Source organism: Esox lucius, chromosome 3 (assembly GCF_011004845.1).
Source record: "Esox lucius isolate fEsoLuc1 chromosome 3, fEsoLuc1.pri, whole genome shotgun sequence".
Lineage (NCBI taxonomy): Eukaryota > Metazoa > Chordata > Actinopteri > Esociformes > Esocidae > Esox > Esox lucius.
Window position 1 is genome coordinate 34423736 of NC_047571.1, and position 14408 is coordinate 34438143.

At 46.9% G+C, this 14408-nt stretch overlaps 3 protein-coding genes across 7 annotated transcripts in view; 2 read left to right on the forward strand and 1 right to left on the reverse strand.

Annotated features, from left to right (window-relative positions):
- Nucleotides 1–1907: 1907 nt before the first annotated feature.
- Nucleotides 1908–12029, reverse strand: miga1 (mitoguardin 1). 4 transcript variants are annotated; one of them, XM_010905543.4, is made up of 17 exons: nucleotides 11881–12028; nucleotides 11440–11477; nucleotides 9106–9307; nucleotides 8314–8494; nucleotides 7976–8091; nucleotides 7452–7584; nucleotides 7223–7362; nucleotides 6537–6669; nucleotides 5882–5985; nucleotides 4773–4888; nucleotides 4179–4251; nucleotides 3888–3974; nucleotides 3660–3758; nucleotides 3419–3553; nucleotides 3273–3326; nucleotides 3038–3154; nucleotides 1908–2709 (listed from the first exon to the last, which is right to left on the reverse strand). In XM_010905543.4, exons 3-17 carry the CDS (start codon nucleotides 9196–9198, stop codon nucleotides 2503–2505), a joined length of 1788 nt encoding a protein of 595 aa, XP_010903845.2. In that variant the 5' UTR covers nucleotides 9199–9307; nucleotides 11440–11477; nucleotides 11881–12028; the 3' UTR covers nucleotides 1908–2502. The 4 variants fall into 4 exon arrangements, with proteins under 4 accessions (XP_010903845.2, XP_010903846.2, XP_019897129.2 ...); XM_010905544.4 differs by lacking the exon at nucleotides 11440–11477 and having other exon boundaries at nucleotides 11881–12029; XM_020041570.3 differs by lacking the exons at nucleotides 11440–11477; nucleotides 11881–12028 and adding an exon at nucleotides 9842–9868.
- LOC117594269 (repetitive proline-rich cell wall protein 1-like) lies at nucleotides 9435–10571 on the forward strand. Its single transcript, XM_034291563.1, has 2 exons — nucleotides 9435–9516; nucleotides 9877–10571. The coding sequence occupies exons 1-2, from the start codon at nucleotides 9435–9437 to the stop codon at nucleotides 10569–10571; spliced, it is 777 nt and encodes a 258-aa protein (XP_034147454.1).
- A 1851-nt stretch (nucleotides 12030–13880) lies between the features above and the next one.
- The window catches only part of usp33 (ubiquitin specific peptidase 33), a 31402-nt gene continuing 30874 nt past the window's right edge, over nucleotides 13881–14408 (forward strand). For both annotated transcript variants that reach the window (XM_013133405.3, XM_020045572.2), the window contains exon 1: nucleotides 13881–14040. The gene's annotated coding sequence lies outside the window, so the exon portion shown is untranslated. The remainder of the gene's footprint in view (nucleotides 14041–14408) is intronic.

Sequence of the window (14408 nt, forward strand, 5' to 3'; positions counted from 1 at the left end):
GCCGTAGTTTTTTTTTTTCTTCTGCTAGTTGTCTTGTGACCGAAGATATGGCTTGTTGTGTACCCCCACACTTCTCATGATGATGCTCTTGAATGCCTTCATTTGCCCCCCCCCCCCCCCCCCCCCGCCGCCACTGAAACGGCACTCTGCTCCCAGCCTAGTGCACTTCAGCCAGAGCGCCACACCCCGTGCTCAAAGGAAGTAGCGCACTAGGTAGGGAATAGAGTCCCATTTGAGACGCGGAGACTGTCGTGATAATTAGGGCGTGTTGTTGCTGCGTACGTTGTCCTGAACCACCAATGCTTGAGGTTGTGGTGAAGTATCCAGGGACTCTGACTTTGAAATATCAGGCTCTTTCACCAGTAGAAATGGGAGTTTGCTACTTTCCCCCCTTTCTTAATTAATCAGAAGCTATGTATTAAAACCTTGCTAGCTATTCTTCAATTTTCTCTTCATGGGGGGTGTGATGTGCTCTCCTTTGAAAAGTGAGGTGTTTCATGGCAGAGGTCAAAGGTGGTGGGGGGGAGGTGTAGAAGAGGTCAAAAGCTGGGTTTTGGGGTGTTAAAGAGAAACAGGAGGGAGGAATATTGAGCCTTAGGTAAACAACGGTTTTACTGGATGTTTGTTCAGATTATCAAATGTATATTTTTGTTTTTCCAGTTTTTTGAAATTACTGTTTTTGACTTCTGCATCTTTGTTGCCATGTCCAGTAATAAAATTGTATAAAATTGGACCAGTTGTTTCTGACCTGTTTTTTTGTGAAACCTTGTTTGTATTTATTAATGCTTAACATTTTACCTACTTCATATCTAATGTTATATTGGCCTTGAAGCCAGTCCTACTCCTTTTCATTGCAGTAGGTGACTTGGGGCAGCAACATGTGGGGTTGCAGTTCGCTGAGGCAAAACAGAACCCGCGGTCACCAGACCTCATTGGAACTGTACTGTCAGTGGTGGAGAGGGGAGAGGCTTCTCTACCATGTATGAAGGAATGTGGGTCTCAGCACCCAACATGGGTATTTGTGATGAATTTCCCCTCTTCAACTTCTCACCAGAATGCAGGTCAGAAAGAAGTTGTGGATGACAGGCTGCAGGTGGATGAAGTTGTTTCCTGAGATCTTCGAGCTCCTCTAGTTTCCCTGACTGTCTAGTTGGTCTCAGTGGGGTAGCATTTAAAAATGTCTCTAGTGTCAGCGATTTTGTGTCAGGGAAACTGGCTTCAAATGTTTCACTGTGACACTGTGAGCTTAGTGGGATTCTACAGTTACTTTAGATTTTTTTGGGGGGGATTTTTCATTACTGCCAAGGTGTCACTTTCAGTAGTTTTCCTGAGAAAATGTAATTGTTTGCAGCGCTCATTACACAGGATGACTTGGTTTATGATTTAGACCATAGCGAACGGTGCCATTTGGGAACCATAAAAGACATGTAAATGTTGCGGTAGGAACGTGAATTAACATACTAGAGATCTCCCCCTCTAGGACGTTGGCAGTCGTGTATATTTCAACCCAACATAGTCATTTTAGTACAATAAAATAGCATTCTAATATAAACTGCTAAAGCTCACTAAACTCGCCATTGTCTGGTGGTGCAAAGGTCTGGTAACTTTGAGCCATTCTGTTTTTCTCTTCCAACTTTACAGTCCAACCTGGACAGTGTGGTTAACCCTACTTGTGTTTGTTTCAAGTACTGTGTGAATTTATAGCAAAAATGAATTCAAAACAACATTCAAGGCTCCTTCAACAATAACACCGTACCAGGAAACGATGTAACCATGGGCACAGACACGGCAGCAGGGGTGTGGTTTATTTAAGACAGGAAGTGCTGACATTTTCCAGGTGCTCTAAGGATGAGTCGAGAGATGGCAAAGGTCTTCCTGTATATTTCTCGGTATATAGCGCCTCCATATCCTTCAATGATAATTTAATAGCAAATGACTTGGTTGGACACCACTAATCATGTCACAAGGAAGTAACAGGCAATACATTTGTCAGCCTCACACAGTTGACATTAAAATGAAGGACCCCAACGGTGCCATCTGTTCAAATGGCCTTTTGGCCACAGGAGGCACCTATCATTGTCATATTACTCCGCCTCTAGCTTGGAGTCTCTTGTCCAATCACAAACCACCCCCTAGATACTGGTTGCTGAGACCTATCGGATCAGAGAGGTGGGGTCACTCCAGATTGGTCAACATAAGCAGGCTAGGACCGGAGGTTCAAAACGGGGAGGATCAGTGCATGTGTACCTCCATCAGGGTGGCAGAGGTCTAACTGAGAAGGGAGGTTCAGGGAGGTGATAGGGCCATGGTGATGACCACGGGAGGAATCCGGCTGTAGGTAGGGGAGGTGTCGCAGGGGGAATCAGGCTGTAGGAAGGGGAGGTGTCGCAGGGGGAGTCAGGCTGTAGGGAGGGGAGGCGTCGCAGGGGGAGTCAGGCTGTAGGGAGGAGAGGCGTCGCAGGGGGAGTCAGGCTGTAGGGAGGGGAGGCGTCGCAGGGGGAGTCAGGCTGTAGGGAGGAGAGGTGTCGCAGGGGGAGTCAGGCTGTAGGGAGGAGAGGCGTCGCAGGGGGAGTCGGCTCCCAGATAGGCCAGCATCAGCTCAGAGCGGTGGTGGAGGAGGCGGAGTATGTCCTCGGCCAGAGTCTCCACACTGTAGTAACACACCTTCTCCAGGTGAAAGATGTCCTTCAGGAAGGACAGAACCTGGTCCTGCAGAAGACACGGTACCAGCATCAGATAAAGGGGCCAGGGTTCAAATGAGAAAACGCCATCTAAATTTGTCCAATAAGAGCATGACTGCATATTTAGTTTAGGCTCATGTGACCCAGCTCACACTAGGTCAACACACTCAGAACTAACACCACTGGCAGTCATTGGCCTCAAAAACCAAACAAGGTCAGAGGGGACCTGACCCTGGGGATCCTCCCCTCATGGAGATATGAGACGAGGAGACCAATCCCTGTTGCACTACGCCCTCACAAGGCCTGTGCATAGATCAGAGTAATAGTAGCCCTGTAGAAAGTGGTCGGATTATTACCTTGAAGAAGCAGCAGAAGTCGTGCAAGGAGGTCTTTGGTCCAAGAAAGCCCCAGGCCAACACAGGGCTGATCTGCTCACAGATGGAGTAGAAGTGAGCTATGAACCCATCAGGCACCTTGAGGGAGACCGAGGACGGGGGTAAGATGCAGGCTAACCAGAGCAGAAGCCCACAGAATGGCAGGTAGTCAGTGATGTATGGTGCTGAATGACATAGTTTCCAGACATTTGTGTACCTTCACGTGTTGCCTCTTCTGCTTCAGCACAGACCAACAGCTGGAGGCCACGGCCTGACAACACAACACACACAGCCGTTACATCTCTGACCTGGTCAGTGACGTCCCCAGCATATCTCAGCCGCTTGGTGGAGATGTAGACTCACGGTCTCCTTGAAGGAGGCGTTCAGCCAGCGGTTGTTGACAACGTTCTGGATGGACATGGGAGGATTTTCCAGGTCCTCAAACGAGTCCATCAGGATGAAGTCCAACACAATGTCATAGAAGTTCAGGTGTTTCACCTGAAACAAGAAGGCGAAACAACGAAGTTGAGACTCTGTCTTATTACTACTATAATATTAACTGTGAAGACCTTCGCACAAACATCTGGTCGTAAGACCATCTCACCCCTCTGGTGGCCAGCTCGACCTCAGTGTTCTGCCAATGCTCCTGGTGCTCCAGGAAGACGATCATCTCCTCAAACACCTCCTCAAACCTTTTCGGGCTCTGTCGACCAATCACAGTGCCCCGATCAGCTGATAAAACCCATGTGACTATCACCAGGCAATCCAACCAATGACAGAAGAGCTCTGTGGGTTCTGCAGTGCATGGTGGGTCTGAATGACGCCGTCCTACCTTGCACGCTTTCAGGATGATGGAAGACAGGACTTTCTTTCCCGTTTCGGCCAGAAACTTTCTCGTTGTCGTCTCGCACAAAATCAGCTGCCAAATTACACGTCACAGAGGGCCACACGTCACAGAGGGCCACACGTCACAGAGGGCCACACGTCACAGAGGGCCACACGTCACAGAGGGCCACACGTCACAGAGGGCCACACGTCACAGAGGGCCACACGTCACAGAGGGTTTGCCAAACACGTTAAAAGGGCCACGCTGTGTTTCGCTCACACACATTTCAACACGTACCTGACAGGCTTGTCGAACGCAGTGCAGTTTGGCCAGGAAGTCGGTGTCTCCAAGACACTCCAACAGCTCTGTCCTGAAGAAGAAACCAACCTCTGGTTTCATACAGATGGAGACCAGGGAACGGGTGTGTGAAGGTGAGGGGTAAGACCTAAACTCATTTTGTACTGCCATTACAAATAAGGGTGGAAACTTATTCAGGTGTGATTCAGTTTTATCTGTTTTCTAAATAGAATATTGTTATGACAAAAATCATCTTAAATGTCCAGTGTAATGTAGATACCTTATTTAACTGTGTGAAACTAAGGTACAGATATGGCAAAATGGGAAATAATCTTCAAGGCAGTGTAGACAATTATTTGTTATAACCACACCTGCTTTGACCTTGTTTAATATATGCTACAATAGTGATTTAGAACTACAGTCATGTCAGTAACAAGGTTATAAAAGCAGCCAGACACATTTAGTGTTTGTGGTATACGACCAATATCGCACAGCTAAGGACTGCTCTCAGGCTTTTCCTCATACATAACAGCCACTGCCACATTCAGTCCCCCACCCCCCCATGTGTTTTAACTTCAGTGTAGTTGGCCTCACCTAGGAACTCTGCATGAGACCTGACCTTCCTCAGCCAGGCGCAGGGCCTCGTCATAGAACGAGTGGCGGCACAAAGAAGACTGGATGTGACTCTGGTCTCTGTGCTGCTCTGCCAACTGCCAAGGGGACAATCCAACACAGACCATCACACCAGGTGCTGAAACCTCCCAACATTCAGCTTACTGACCCGACACTTGTAAAAGCAACATTTTCTCTTAATCAGGCCTTTTGTTTTAGGTCTAATACAGTTTTTTGCATTCTGGGTTTCCAATTCCCCCTGTTTGGGAAAACATTATTATTATATTTTTTTAAAAGCACTCCGCCTTTAACACGGTCCAGAAACCCGGTACCTCTGCCTTTAACACAGTCCAGAAACCCGGTACCTCAGCCTTTAACACGGTCCAGAAACCCGGTACCTCTGCCTTTAACACGGTCCAGAAACCCGGTACCTCTGCCTTTAACACGGTCCAGAAACCCGGTACCTCTGCCTTTAACACGGTCCAGAAACCCGGTACCTCTGCCTTTAACACGGTCCAGAAACCCGGTACCTCTGCCTTTAATACGGTCCAGAAACCCGGTACCTCTGCCTTTAACACGGTCTAGAAACCCTGTACCTCTGCCTTTAATACAGTCCAGAAACCCTGTACCTCTGCTTTTAATACAGTCTAGAAACCCTGTACCTCTGCCTTTAATACAGTCTAGAAACCCTGTACCTCTGCCTTTAATACAGTCTAGAAACCCGGTACCTCTGCCTTTAATACAGTCTAGAAACCCGGTACCTCTGCCTTTAATACAGTCTAGAAACCCGGTACCTCTGCCTTTAATACAGTCTAGAAACCCGGTACCTCTGCCTTTAATACAGTCTAGAAACCCGGTACCTCTGCCTTTAATACAGTCTAGAAACCCGGTACCTCTGCCTTTAATACAGTCTAGAAACCCGGTACCTCTGCCTTTAATACAGTCCAGAAACCCTGTACCTCTGCCTTTAATACAGTCTAGAAACCCTGTACCTCTTTCTTTAATACAGTCTAGAAACCCGGTACCTCTGCCTTTAATACGGTCCAGAAACCCTGTACCTCTGCCTTTAATACAGTCTAGAAACCCTGTACCTCTGCAGCGGACACGAATGAGTCGTTGGAGGCGATGCTCATGGAATCTCTGGGACAGGACACCTCTTCTTCCAGATCATCTCCACACATCACAGAAGCCTGGTCTATAACACACACACACACACACACACACAATCATCATCATCATCATCACTAGGAGACACAACCCTGTCCCCGGCCTGGTGTGTTCCAGCTCAAACCTGACGAGTCGGTCCAGAGGTCACTCAGAGGCCCAACATGCCCCAAATGAACTCATTAGGCCCAATTCTTTGTGCCAGTTTGTTCCACTAACGATTGTCTTTTGCGTCTGTCTTTCTTACCGACACTTGAATACATAACATGGTAAGATTCAAACGGCAAACCAAATCAGACTAAAATACATTTACTAAATTGTTGCACTGTGCCTTTTCAACTATCAATGGACACAGCAAGGCTCACAGGATGTGTGGAATGTAACACCAACTCCAAAGCAAATGTTTTTACTTCTTTTGCTGTTATGTGAATATTTAAGTGTGTAGTAAAATCAACGTTATGTCATAAATACACGTGTTATGTTTATCAATGTATTGATGTTGTCATAAATTTAAGAAGTATTTAAAATATTTGTAACAAACAAGTCCTCACAAGTACAAAGTGTGGGGGTGTGATGTCTCACCATGGCTGCCGAGACTATTGCTGTGAGAAGAAGGCCCAGGTATCCCTAGAGCTCCTTCAAACTCCTCCTGCAGACGGTACGCCCTCTGGAGAAGACCCTCCAGCTTATGGACAAAGTCTGGACTGATCAAGTCCTAGAGGCAGACAGACACACTCACAATTCTGATATATTGTTTATATAGCAGATAATATCTGGCTTGTGTTATTAGAATACACCCTGTCTTCAGTGTGGAAGCGTAGGCCAGGGTGTGGTGTAGCGTGTGGAAGCGTAGGCCAGGGTGTGGTGTAGCGTGTGGAAGCGTAGGCCAGGGTGTGGTGTAGCGTGTGGAAGCGTAGGCCAGGGTGTGGTGTAGCGTGTGGAAGCGTAGGCCAGGGTGTGGTGTAGCGTGTGGAAGTGTAGGCCAGGGTGTGGTGTAGCGTGTGGAAGCGTAGGCCAGGGTGTGGTGTAGCGTGTGGAAGCGTAGGCCAGGGTGTCGTGTAGCGTGTGGAAGCGTAGGCCAGGGTGTGGTGTAGCGTGTGGAAGCGTAGGCCAGGGTGTGGTGTGGTGTAGTGTGTGGAAGCGTAGGCCAGGGTGTGGTGTGGTGTAGCGTGTGGAAGCGTAGGCCAGGGTGTGGTGTGGTGTAGCGTGTGGAAGCGTAGGCCAGGGTGTGGTGTAGCGTGTGGAAGCGTAGGCCAGGGTGTTTTCACCTCCACAACCTCCTCTGCGATGGCGTCTCCAGCACCCAGTTTAACCGAAGTCCACTGGGCCTCCTCCTCGTCCCCTGTTCGGCCTCTGAAGGTCAGGGCCTGCTCCCAGCGCCTCAGCGCCTCTTCAAAAAGCTCCATCCCTACAGGACCACACAAACACAGGCACACACACTTAACAATGGCTAATAATGGCTAGAAAACATGTTACATGAACGTCACGTGTTCTCACCCATGAGGTACAGGTTTTCCGGCGTGGTGACGGGGATATTGACAACACCACACAGGTCTTCATCTCCAGGTCGGTCCCAGCAGCTGGAGTCAATGGCACAGGTGCAGGATAATGACGAGTTGATGCTTTTCACCTGAGGTAAAGAAAACACCTGGTTGACCACTACATAAACCTGGTTTACAACTCTCTCATTGACCTACAGGTACAGGACATCTAGTTCTTTACCACCACAAGTTCAAACCTTGACACAGGGGAACGTACCAAGTAATTTGTAAAAATCCATTAACCACATTGACAAGTATTTTGTTGTCAATGTATTTTAAATATGTGCCACTATTGTTTCTTATTACATAGAAATAATTATAATTTAGCATAGACCAAAAGGTTAGAGCATTGACCAGCAACCGAAAGGTTGTCAGATAAAGTCCCAGGACCTGGATAATCTGTTGTCCTGCCCTTGAGCAAGACAGTTTACACTGACTGGTCCTGCCTGTGTCTCCACGTGCGTGTCTGCATGTCCTCACCGAGGTCAGACTCTGTAGAGAGCCAGACATCCTGTAATCAGTTCCTCCACAGGACAGAGGCCCATCGGCCTTGTGGGAGTTGAGAGACGGACTGAGAGTCTGGTGTCTGAAAGCGTCTGCACACAAACAGAAACACACAAAGACACACTGAACACACAGAACGGACCACACACTGCCTAATGCCCACAGGAACGTCCAAAGCACTGTTTTAAGGAGTGCCAGTTGGAGAACCGGTAACTTCACTGAACATCTGGAAGTCTTCAGGTCTGGCTTGAAAAACCAGTGATCTTATTAACGGACTCAGCTGGACCTGTCTGGGAGGCAGCCTGGATCTTTACCTTTGCCCTGGAGTACCGGGAGCACGGAGAACTCAAACGCCCCCATCTGCTCCCACTGTGGGGACTGGCCTCCCTTCTTCTTGCCTCTCCTCCTCTGGAAGTGACGGGCCAAGAGGAGGAGAGACACCCCCCCCATGGCCGCAGCCGCCACTAACTTCTTAGTGCCTGTACTGACATTCACCTGGGGGCGGGATGAGTGACAGAATGAAAAAAGGAGAAAGACCGTGAGAAACAGATGGTTACAAATTGCCCAAAGATTCATCAGGTACCAAACAGAAAGAAAATGGAGAGACAGGTTTTGTATTGAACCAGGAAATCCCTCTATGTTTTCTACTTACCAATAATTTTCCACAACTGGCCTAAATGATCATGACCCAGGGGCGTGGTTGGTGTTAAAATAGGTACAGCAACACCACACCAGTGGTTTGTCTTACAGTGCAGTGTTGGGTGCCATTCCCTTCCAGTCTATACAGCTTCTGCCACAACAAAGCAACCTCTTCACTGTCTTACTACACAGTGTTGGGTGCCATTCCCTTCCAGTCTATACAGCTTCTGCCACAACAAAGCAACCTCTTCACTGTCTTACTACATAGTGTTGGGTGCCATTCCCTTCCAGTCCCTTTCTGCAGCATAATGTCGCTCTGCCTTTCTCCTGTCTGCCTCTGTGTCCAGTGTCTGTCGCTACATTTTCTGATAATCCCCAGGGAGAAGCAGGGGGTGGAGCCTTCCAGACAGCAGGTGATAGGATGAGACAGGTGGGTGGGCAGAGCCTACCAGGCAATGAGTTTTCACCTGTAAGAGGGAGTTGTAGAGGGCATGGGGCAGGTCAACCACACACAGGGCCGCGACCTGGGAGGAGGTTCTAGTGAGGGTTTTGTCTGTCATGGTGGCTTCCTATTGGCTGACGTATCCATCCATCGCCCCCCTGTAGGGACCGCTGAGCTCTCTCCTACCCTGTTCCTGATGACATCACATCTGTGGGAGGAGCCTTGGGCTGTGGAAGAGGAGACATCATAAAACGAGAATCTCAACTTGGGAGTAACTTTGGACCAACATGGACAGACAAACACACAGGCACCTTGCATTAGGCTGTCACGCCCATTGAACAGATCCCCAGTACCATGTCCATACAAAAACTACAGCAACTAGATGAGCCCATCATTAACAACAGCCCAGACAGGATGACATCAAACCTCATCCTGAGTAGTGTCGCCTAACGTCAGACTAGGCAGTAAAAGCCGTTGGTGGAATTAACTTGTCAGATAATAAATATATGATGAACCTGACATTACTATGCTCAGGGCATTGTTGTCTTACTGCACAGGTGTCAAACCGGTTCCACAAAGGGCCGAGTGTCTGCAGGTTTTTGGTTTTTCCTTTAAATTGGTTCCCAGTTCAGACCTACACAACCAGGTGAGGGTAGAAACTAACCAATCAGTGACCTAATTAACCAATCAAGTACAAGGAGAGAGCAAAAACCTGCAGACACTCGGCCCTCCGTGGAACCGGTTTGACACCTCTGTCTTACTGTATGAAACAGAACGTCTGTCCGCCTCCTCTCAGGAAACAGAACGTCTGTCGCCTCCTCTCAGGAAACAGAACGTCTGTCGCCCTCCTCTCAGGAAACAGAACGTCTGTCGCCCTCCTCTCAGGAAACAGAACGTCTGTCGCCCTCCTCTCAGGAAACAGAACGTCTGTCGCCCTCCTCTCAGGAAGCAGAACGTCTGTCGCCCTCCTCTCAGGAAACAGAACGTCTGTCGCCTCCTCTCAGGAAACAGAACGTCTGTCGCCCTCCTCTCAGGAAGCAGAACGTCTGTCGCCCTCCTCTCAGGAAGCAGAACGTCTGTCGCCCTCCTCTCAGGAAGCAGAACGTCTGTCGCCCTCCTCTCAGGAAGCAGAACGTCTGTCCGCCTCCTCTCAGGAAACAGAACGTCTGTCGCCCTCCTCTCAGGAAACAGAACGTCTGTCCGCCTCCTCTCAGGAAACAGAACGTCTGTCGCCCTCCTCTCAGGAAACAGAACGTCTGTCGCCCTCCTCTCAGGAAACAGAACGTCTGTCGCCCTCCTCTCAGGAAACAGAACGTCTGTCGCCCTCCTCTCAGGAAGCAGAACGTCTGTCGCCCTCCTCTCAGGAAACAGAACGTCTGTCCGCCTCCTCTCAGGAAACAGAACGTCTGTCGCCCTCCTCTCAGGAAACAGAACGTCTGTCGCCCTCCTCTCAGGAAACAGAACGTCTGTCGCCCTCCTCTTATAAAGTAACTGGAGGTAATGAACAGTAAACACTGAATGGTGCTCTAATCCGTCCTCCCTCTTTGTCCTGAATCAAAGGAGAGGTCCTATCTTTAGTTTCCTTGTCAGTCACGTTGCCACATTATCAGAGGGTTTACTCTCAGTGGCTAGTTGGTAGCAATCCAACGACACCCTGTTCATTATATAACATGCACACTACTTTTGACCACAGCCTGGTGGCTAATTCACTAGAGTAGGGTTCCATTTGGGCCACTGTTATTTCTGGGCCAGACTGGGTCGTGACTACTCTCTCAGCAGCACCTGGGAGAACACGCAACATGCAATTAGTCCAGCCAGACAACCATACATGGGCCTTTCGCTCCTCCTTGTGGCCTAATTGGTTATCCCACCATATGTTCTACTCCCCCACTTCACTGGGATAGAAAAACTACACATCCCACATCTTTAAGACATCTCCACTCTTGGATGAAGTGGAGGTTACTTTACTTTAGCTCCTTTATCTTTATTCTCCAGCCTACAGTGGAAAATTGGATAACTTTGGATTCACAAGGTCTTGCAAATGTAAACATCTGACTACCAATGAGGAGAACCACAACATTAAGAGTAGTATTTTAACAAACAACCTGAACAACAGCACTGGGTACCACTGATGTCTTACAAACAGAGAACAAAATAAAATTACACAGTGCTGTTGCTTTGGATGCAAAATGCAGATGTTTGTCCAGGTAAATGATGCCCAGACCAAAAACTGGAGAAAAAAAATGAGTGACCAATCAGTCAAATGATTTGTGGTCTGTGGTTGAATTAAGTAATAAGTAACGGTCAGTCACTGTAAATAGCAGGTTGATTTTGACAATTCATCTACACAGAAACTTACCGACAATAAAAAACGGCTGCTGGACGTTGTAGTAAGACCTACCAAGGAACAGAACATAACTCTGGATGAATTAATCGGAAAAATGACTGGAAGATGTGAATATCATAACAACTGATATTATTGGAAATGTAATGTTTAGGTACAATGTCAAACCAAGGAGATTATATCATTGGTTAATTGACACAGAACGTTGAATGTTAAGAGGGTATTCTAGTTAGAGCAGTGGACACTACCAGATGCTGGCCATATACGAAGAACCATGCATTGCTAGGGTTCTAGTTAGCGAAATTCACTAACTAGCTAGATAGCTATCGTTAGCTAATGTACACACACACTGCATGCGTAAAAGAGCAGAACGCACACAACACATTTCTAGCCACGTGGATACAGTTAAGGCTCTGCGAAGACCTTGACAAATATAGGAAAATTCGTAGTCGTTACCTGTGGTATGTTTGGTGTTTCTCTACACCAGCCTCTCGTTGACCAAGATGCAGCTCACGCACCCTGCCGACAGCTGGCGCGTGCAGTGGTTAAAACAAAAATGAACATACGATCTTCAATTCGCTACAATTAGATTACGAACCTCGCAGTTCCGGTGGCGCAACTGGGGCTTCCTTAAAAATAAAAGTCAAATGGGACGTTTGGGAAGTTGGAATTATGTTGAGTGAGATTATTTTTGAAACCTAATATCATCCTAAATGTGTCATTTGTTGTATTTGGTATTGTTCCTAGTAAAATGTCCCTGTCAATTATGATTACCACTTTATTTTAAGAATGCGTAATGTCAGAATAATGGTAGAGAGAATTATTTATTTCAGCTTATATTGTATTTCATTCCATTCCCAGTGGGTCAGAAGTCTACATACTCTCAATTAGTATTTGATAGCATTGCCTTTAAATTGTTTAACTTGGGTCAAACCTTTCAGGTAACCTTCTACAAGCTTCCCACAATAAATTGAGTGATTTTTGGCCTAATCGTGACAGAACTGATGTAACCGACTGTTCAGTTCTGTCCAAAAATGTTCTATAGGATTGAGGTCAGGGCTTTGTGATGGCCACTCCAATACCTTGACTTTTTTGTCCTTAAGCCATTTTAACATAACTTTGAAGGTATGGGTCATTGTCCATTTGGAAAACCCATTTGCAACCAAGCTTTAACTTCCTGACGGATGTCTTGAGATGTTGCTTCGAAATATCCACACAATTTTCCTTACTCATGTTGCCATCTATTTTGTGGAGTGCATCAGTTCCTCCTGCATCACAGCACCCCCACAACATGATGCTGCCACCCCTTGTGTTTCATGCTTGGGATGGTGATCTTAGGCTTGCAAGCCTCCCCATTTGTCTCTTAGGCTTGCAAGCCTTCCCATAATAACGATGGTCATTATGGCCAAACAGTTACATTTTTGTTACATCAGACATGTAGTATGATCTTTGTCCACATGTGTAGTTGTAACCCGCAGTCTGGCTTTTTTATTGCGGTTTTGGAGCAGCAACTTCTTCCTTGCTGAGCAGACTTTCTGGTTATGTCGATATAGGACTCATTTTACTGTGGATACAGATACTTTTGTGTCTGTTTCCTCCAGCATCTTCACAAGGTCCATTGCTGTTCTTCTGGGATTCATTTGCACTTTTCCCACCAAAGTATGTTTATCTCTAGGAGACAGAACGCGTCTCCTTCCCAAGCGGTATAACGACTGCATGGTCCCATGGTGTTTATACTTGTGTACTCTGGTTTGTACAGATGATCGTTGTACCTTCAGGCGTTTTGAAATGGCTCCCAAGGATGAACCAGACTTGTGGAGGTCTACAATTTCTTTTCTGAGGTCTTGACTGATTTCTTTTGATTTTCTCTTGATGTCAAGCAAAGAGGCACTGAGTTTGAATGTAGGCCTTGAAATACATCCAAAGGTACACCTCCAGTTGACTCAAATTATGTCAATTAACCTAACGCATAGTCAACATAGTGTATGTACATTTCTGACCCACTGGAATTGTGATATAGTGAATTTTAATTGTCTGTAAACAATTGTTGCAAAAATTACTTGGGTCATGCTCAAAGTAGATGTCCTAACCGACTTGCCAAAACTATAGTTTGTTAACATGAAATATGTGGAATGGTTGAAAAATTAGTTTCAATAACTTCAACCTAAGTGTATATAAACGTCTGACTTCAACTGTACAGCTCATTCTCAATTGTAATCTTAACCAGGGTTTGGAACTGTTTCACCATAAATGCATCACACATTTCTGCGTGTTGGTGCCCCACCACATGCAGATGGTGCCCGTTGAATTTTTTCGCCACTGCCCCTCAGACAACCTGAGTCCGCCACTGCCTTTACTTATCACTAGGGGGCGCTTGGGCTGGGATTGTGGCTCGTTTTTATCCCACTGGTCACCGTCAGGTGGCACCGCGAAACTCGTTCCCAGACAACCGGAAGACCACCGTTTTGTTAGAAGGCGTATCTACAACCTGGAAGTTGCGCGTTGCAGACTAACGTATTCTTGTTAAACACCATTGGAAATAATGTTTTAACGGCTTTTTTAGAGTTCGAAGAGAGCAGGAGCAGTTATTTCCAACTGTAAATTCTAAACGCGCAGGTAAGAGCCAGGAAATTAGTTATTGTCGGTGGTTAAGCTGACGTTAGTTGTCCAACGTTAATAACGGTGGCTAATGTAATGTTAGCTACCATGACATTTCAATCCACCTGTCAATCTTCCCCACGCCTATCAATGCAGATATTGTTAGCTAGCACGGATCGTGTTAATAATCATTGTCTTGATTCACATCGGGTTTGAATATGACCCAGAACACTTCGACCGGTGGTTACTGATGTTAGCTATAGCATACCGGGCCAACTGCATTTAGCGATTAGCGTTATCGTAGATAACTAGCTAGCCTCTGTCAGTGCACTGTCACATTTACTGAACTGCATATACTGTAGCTTATAACGCTAGCCGATGTCCGC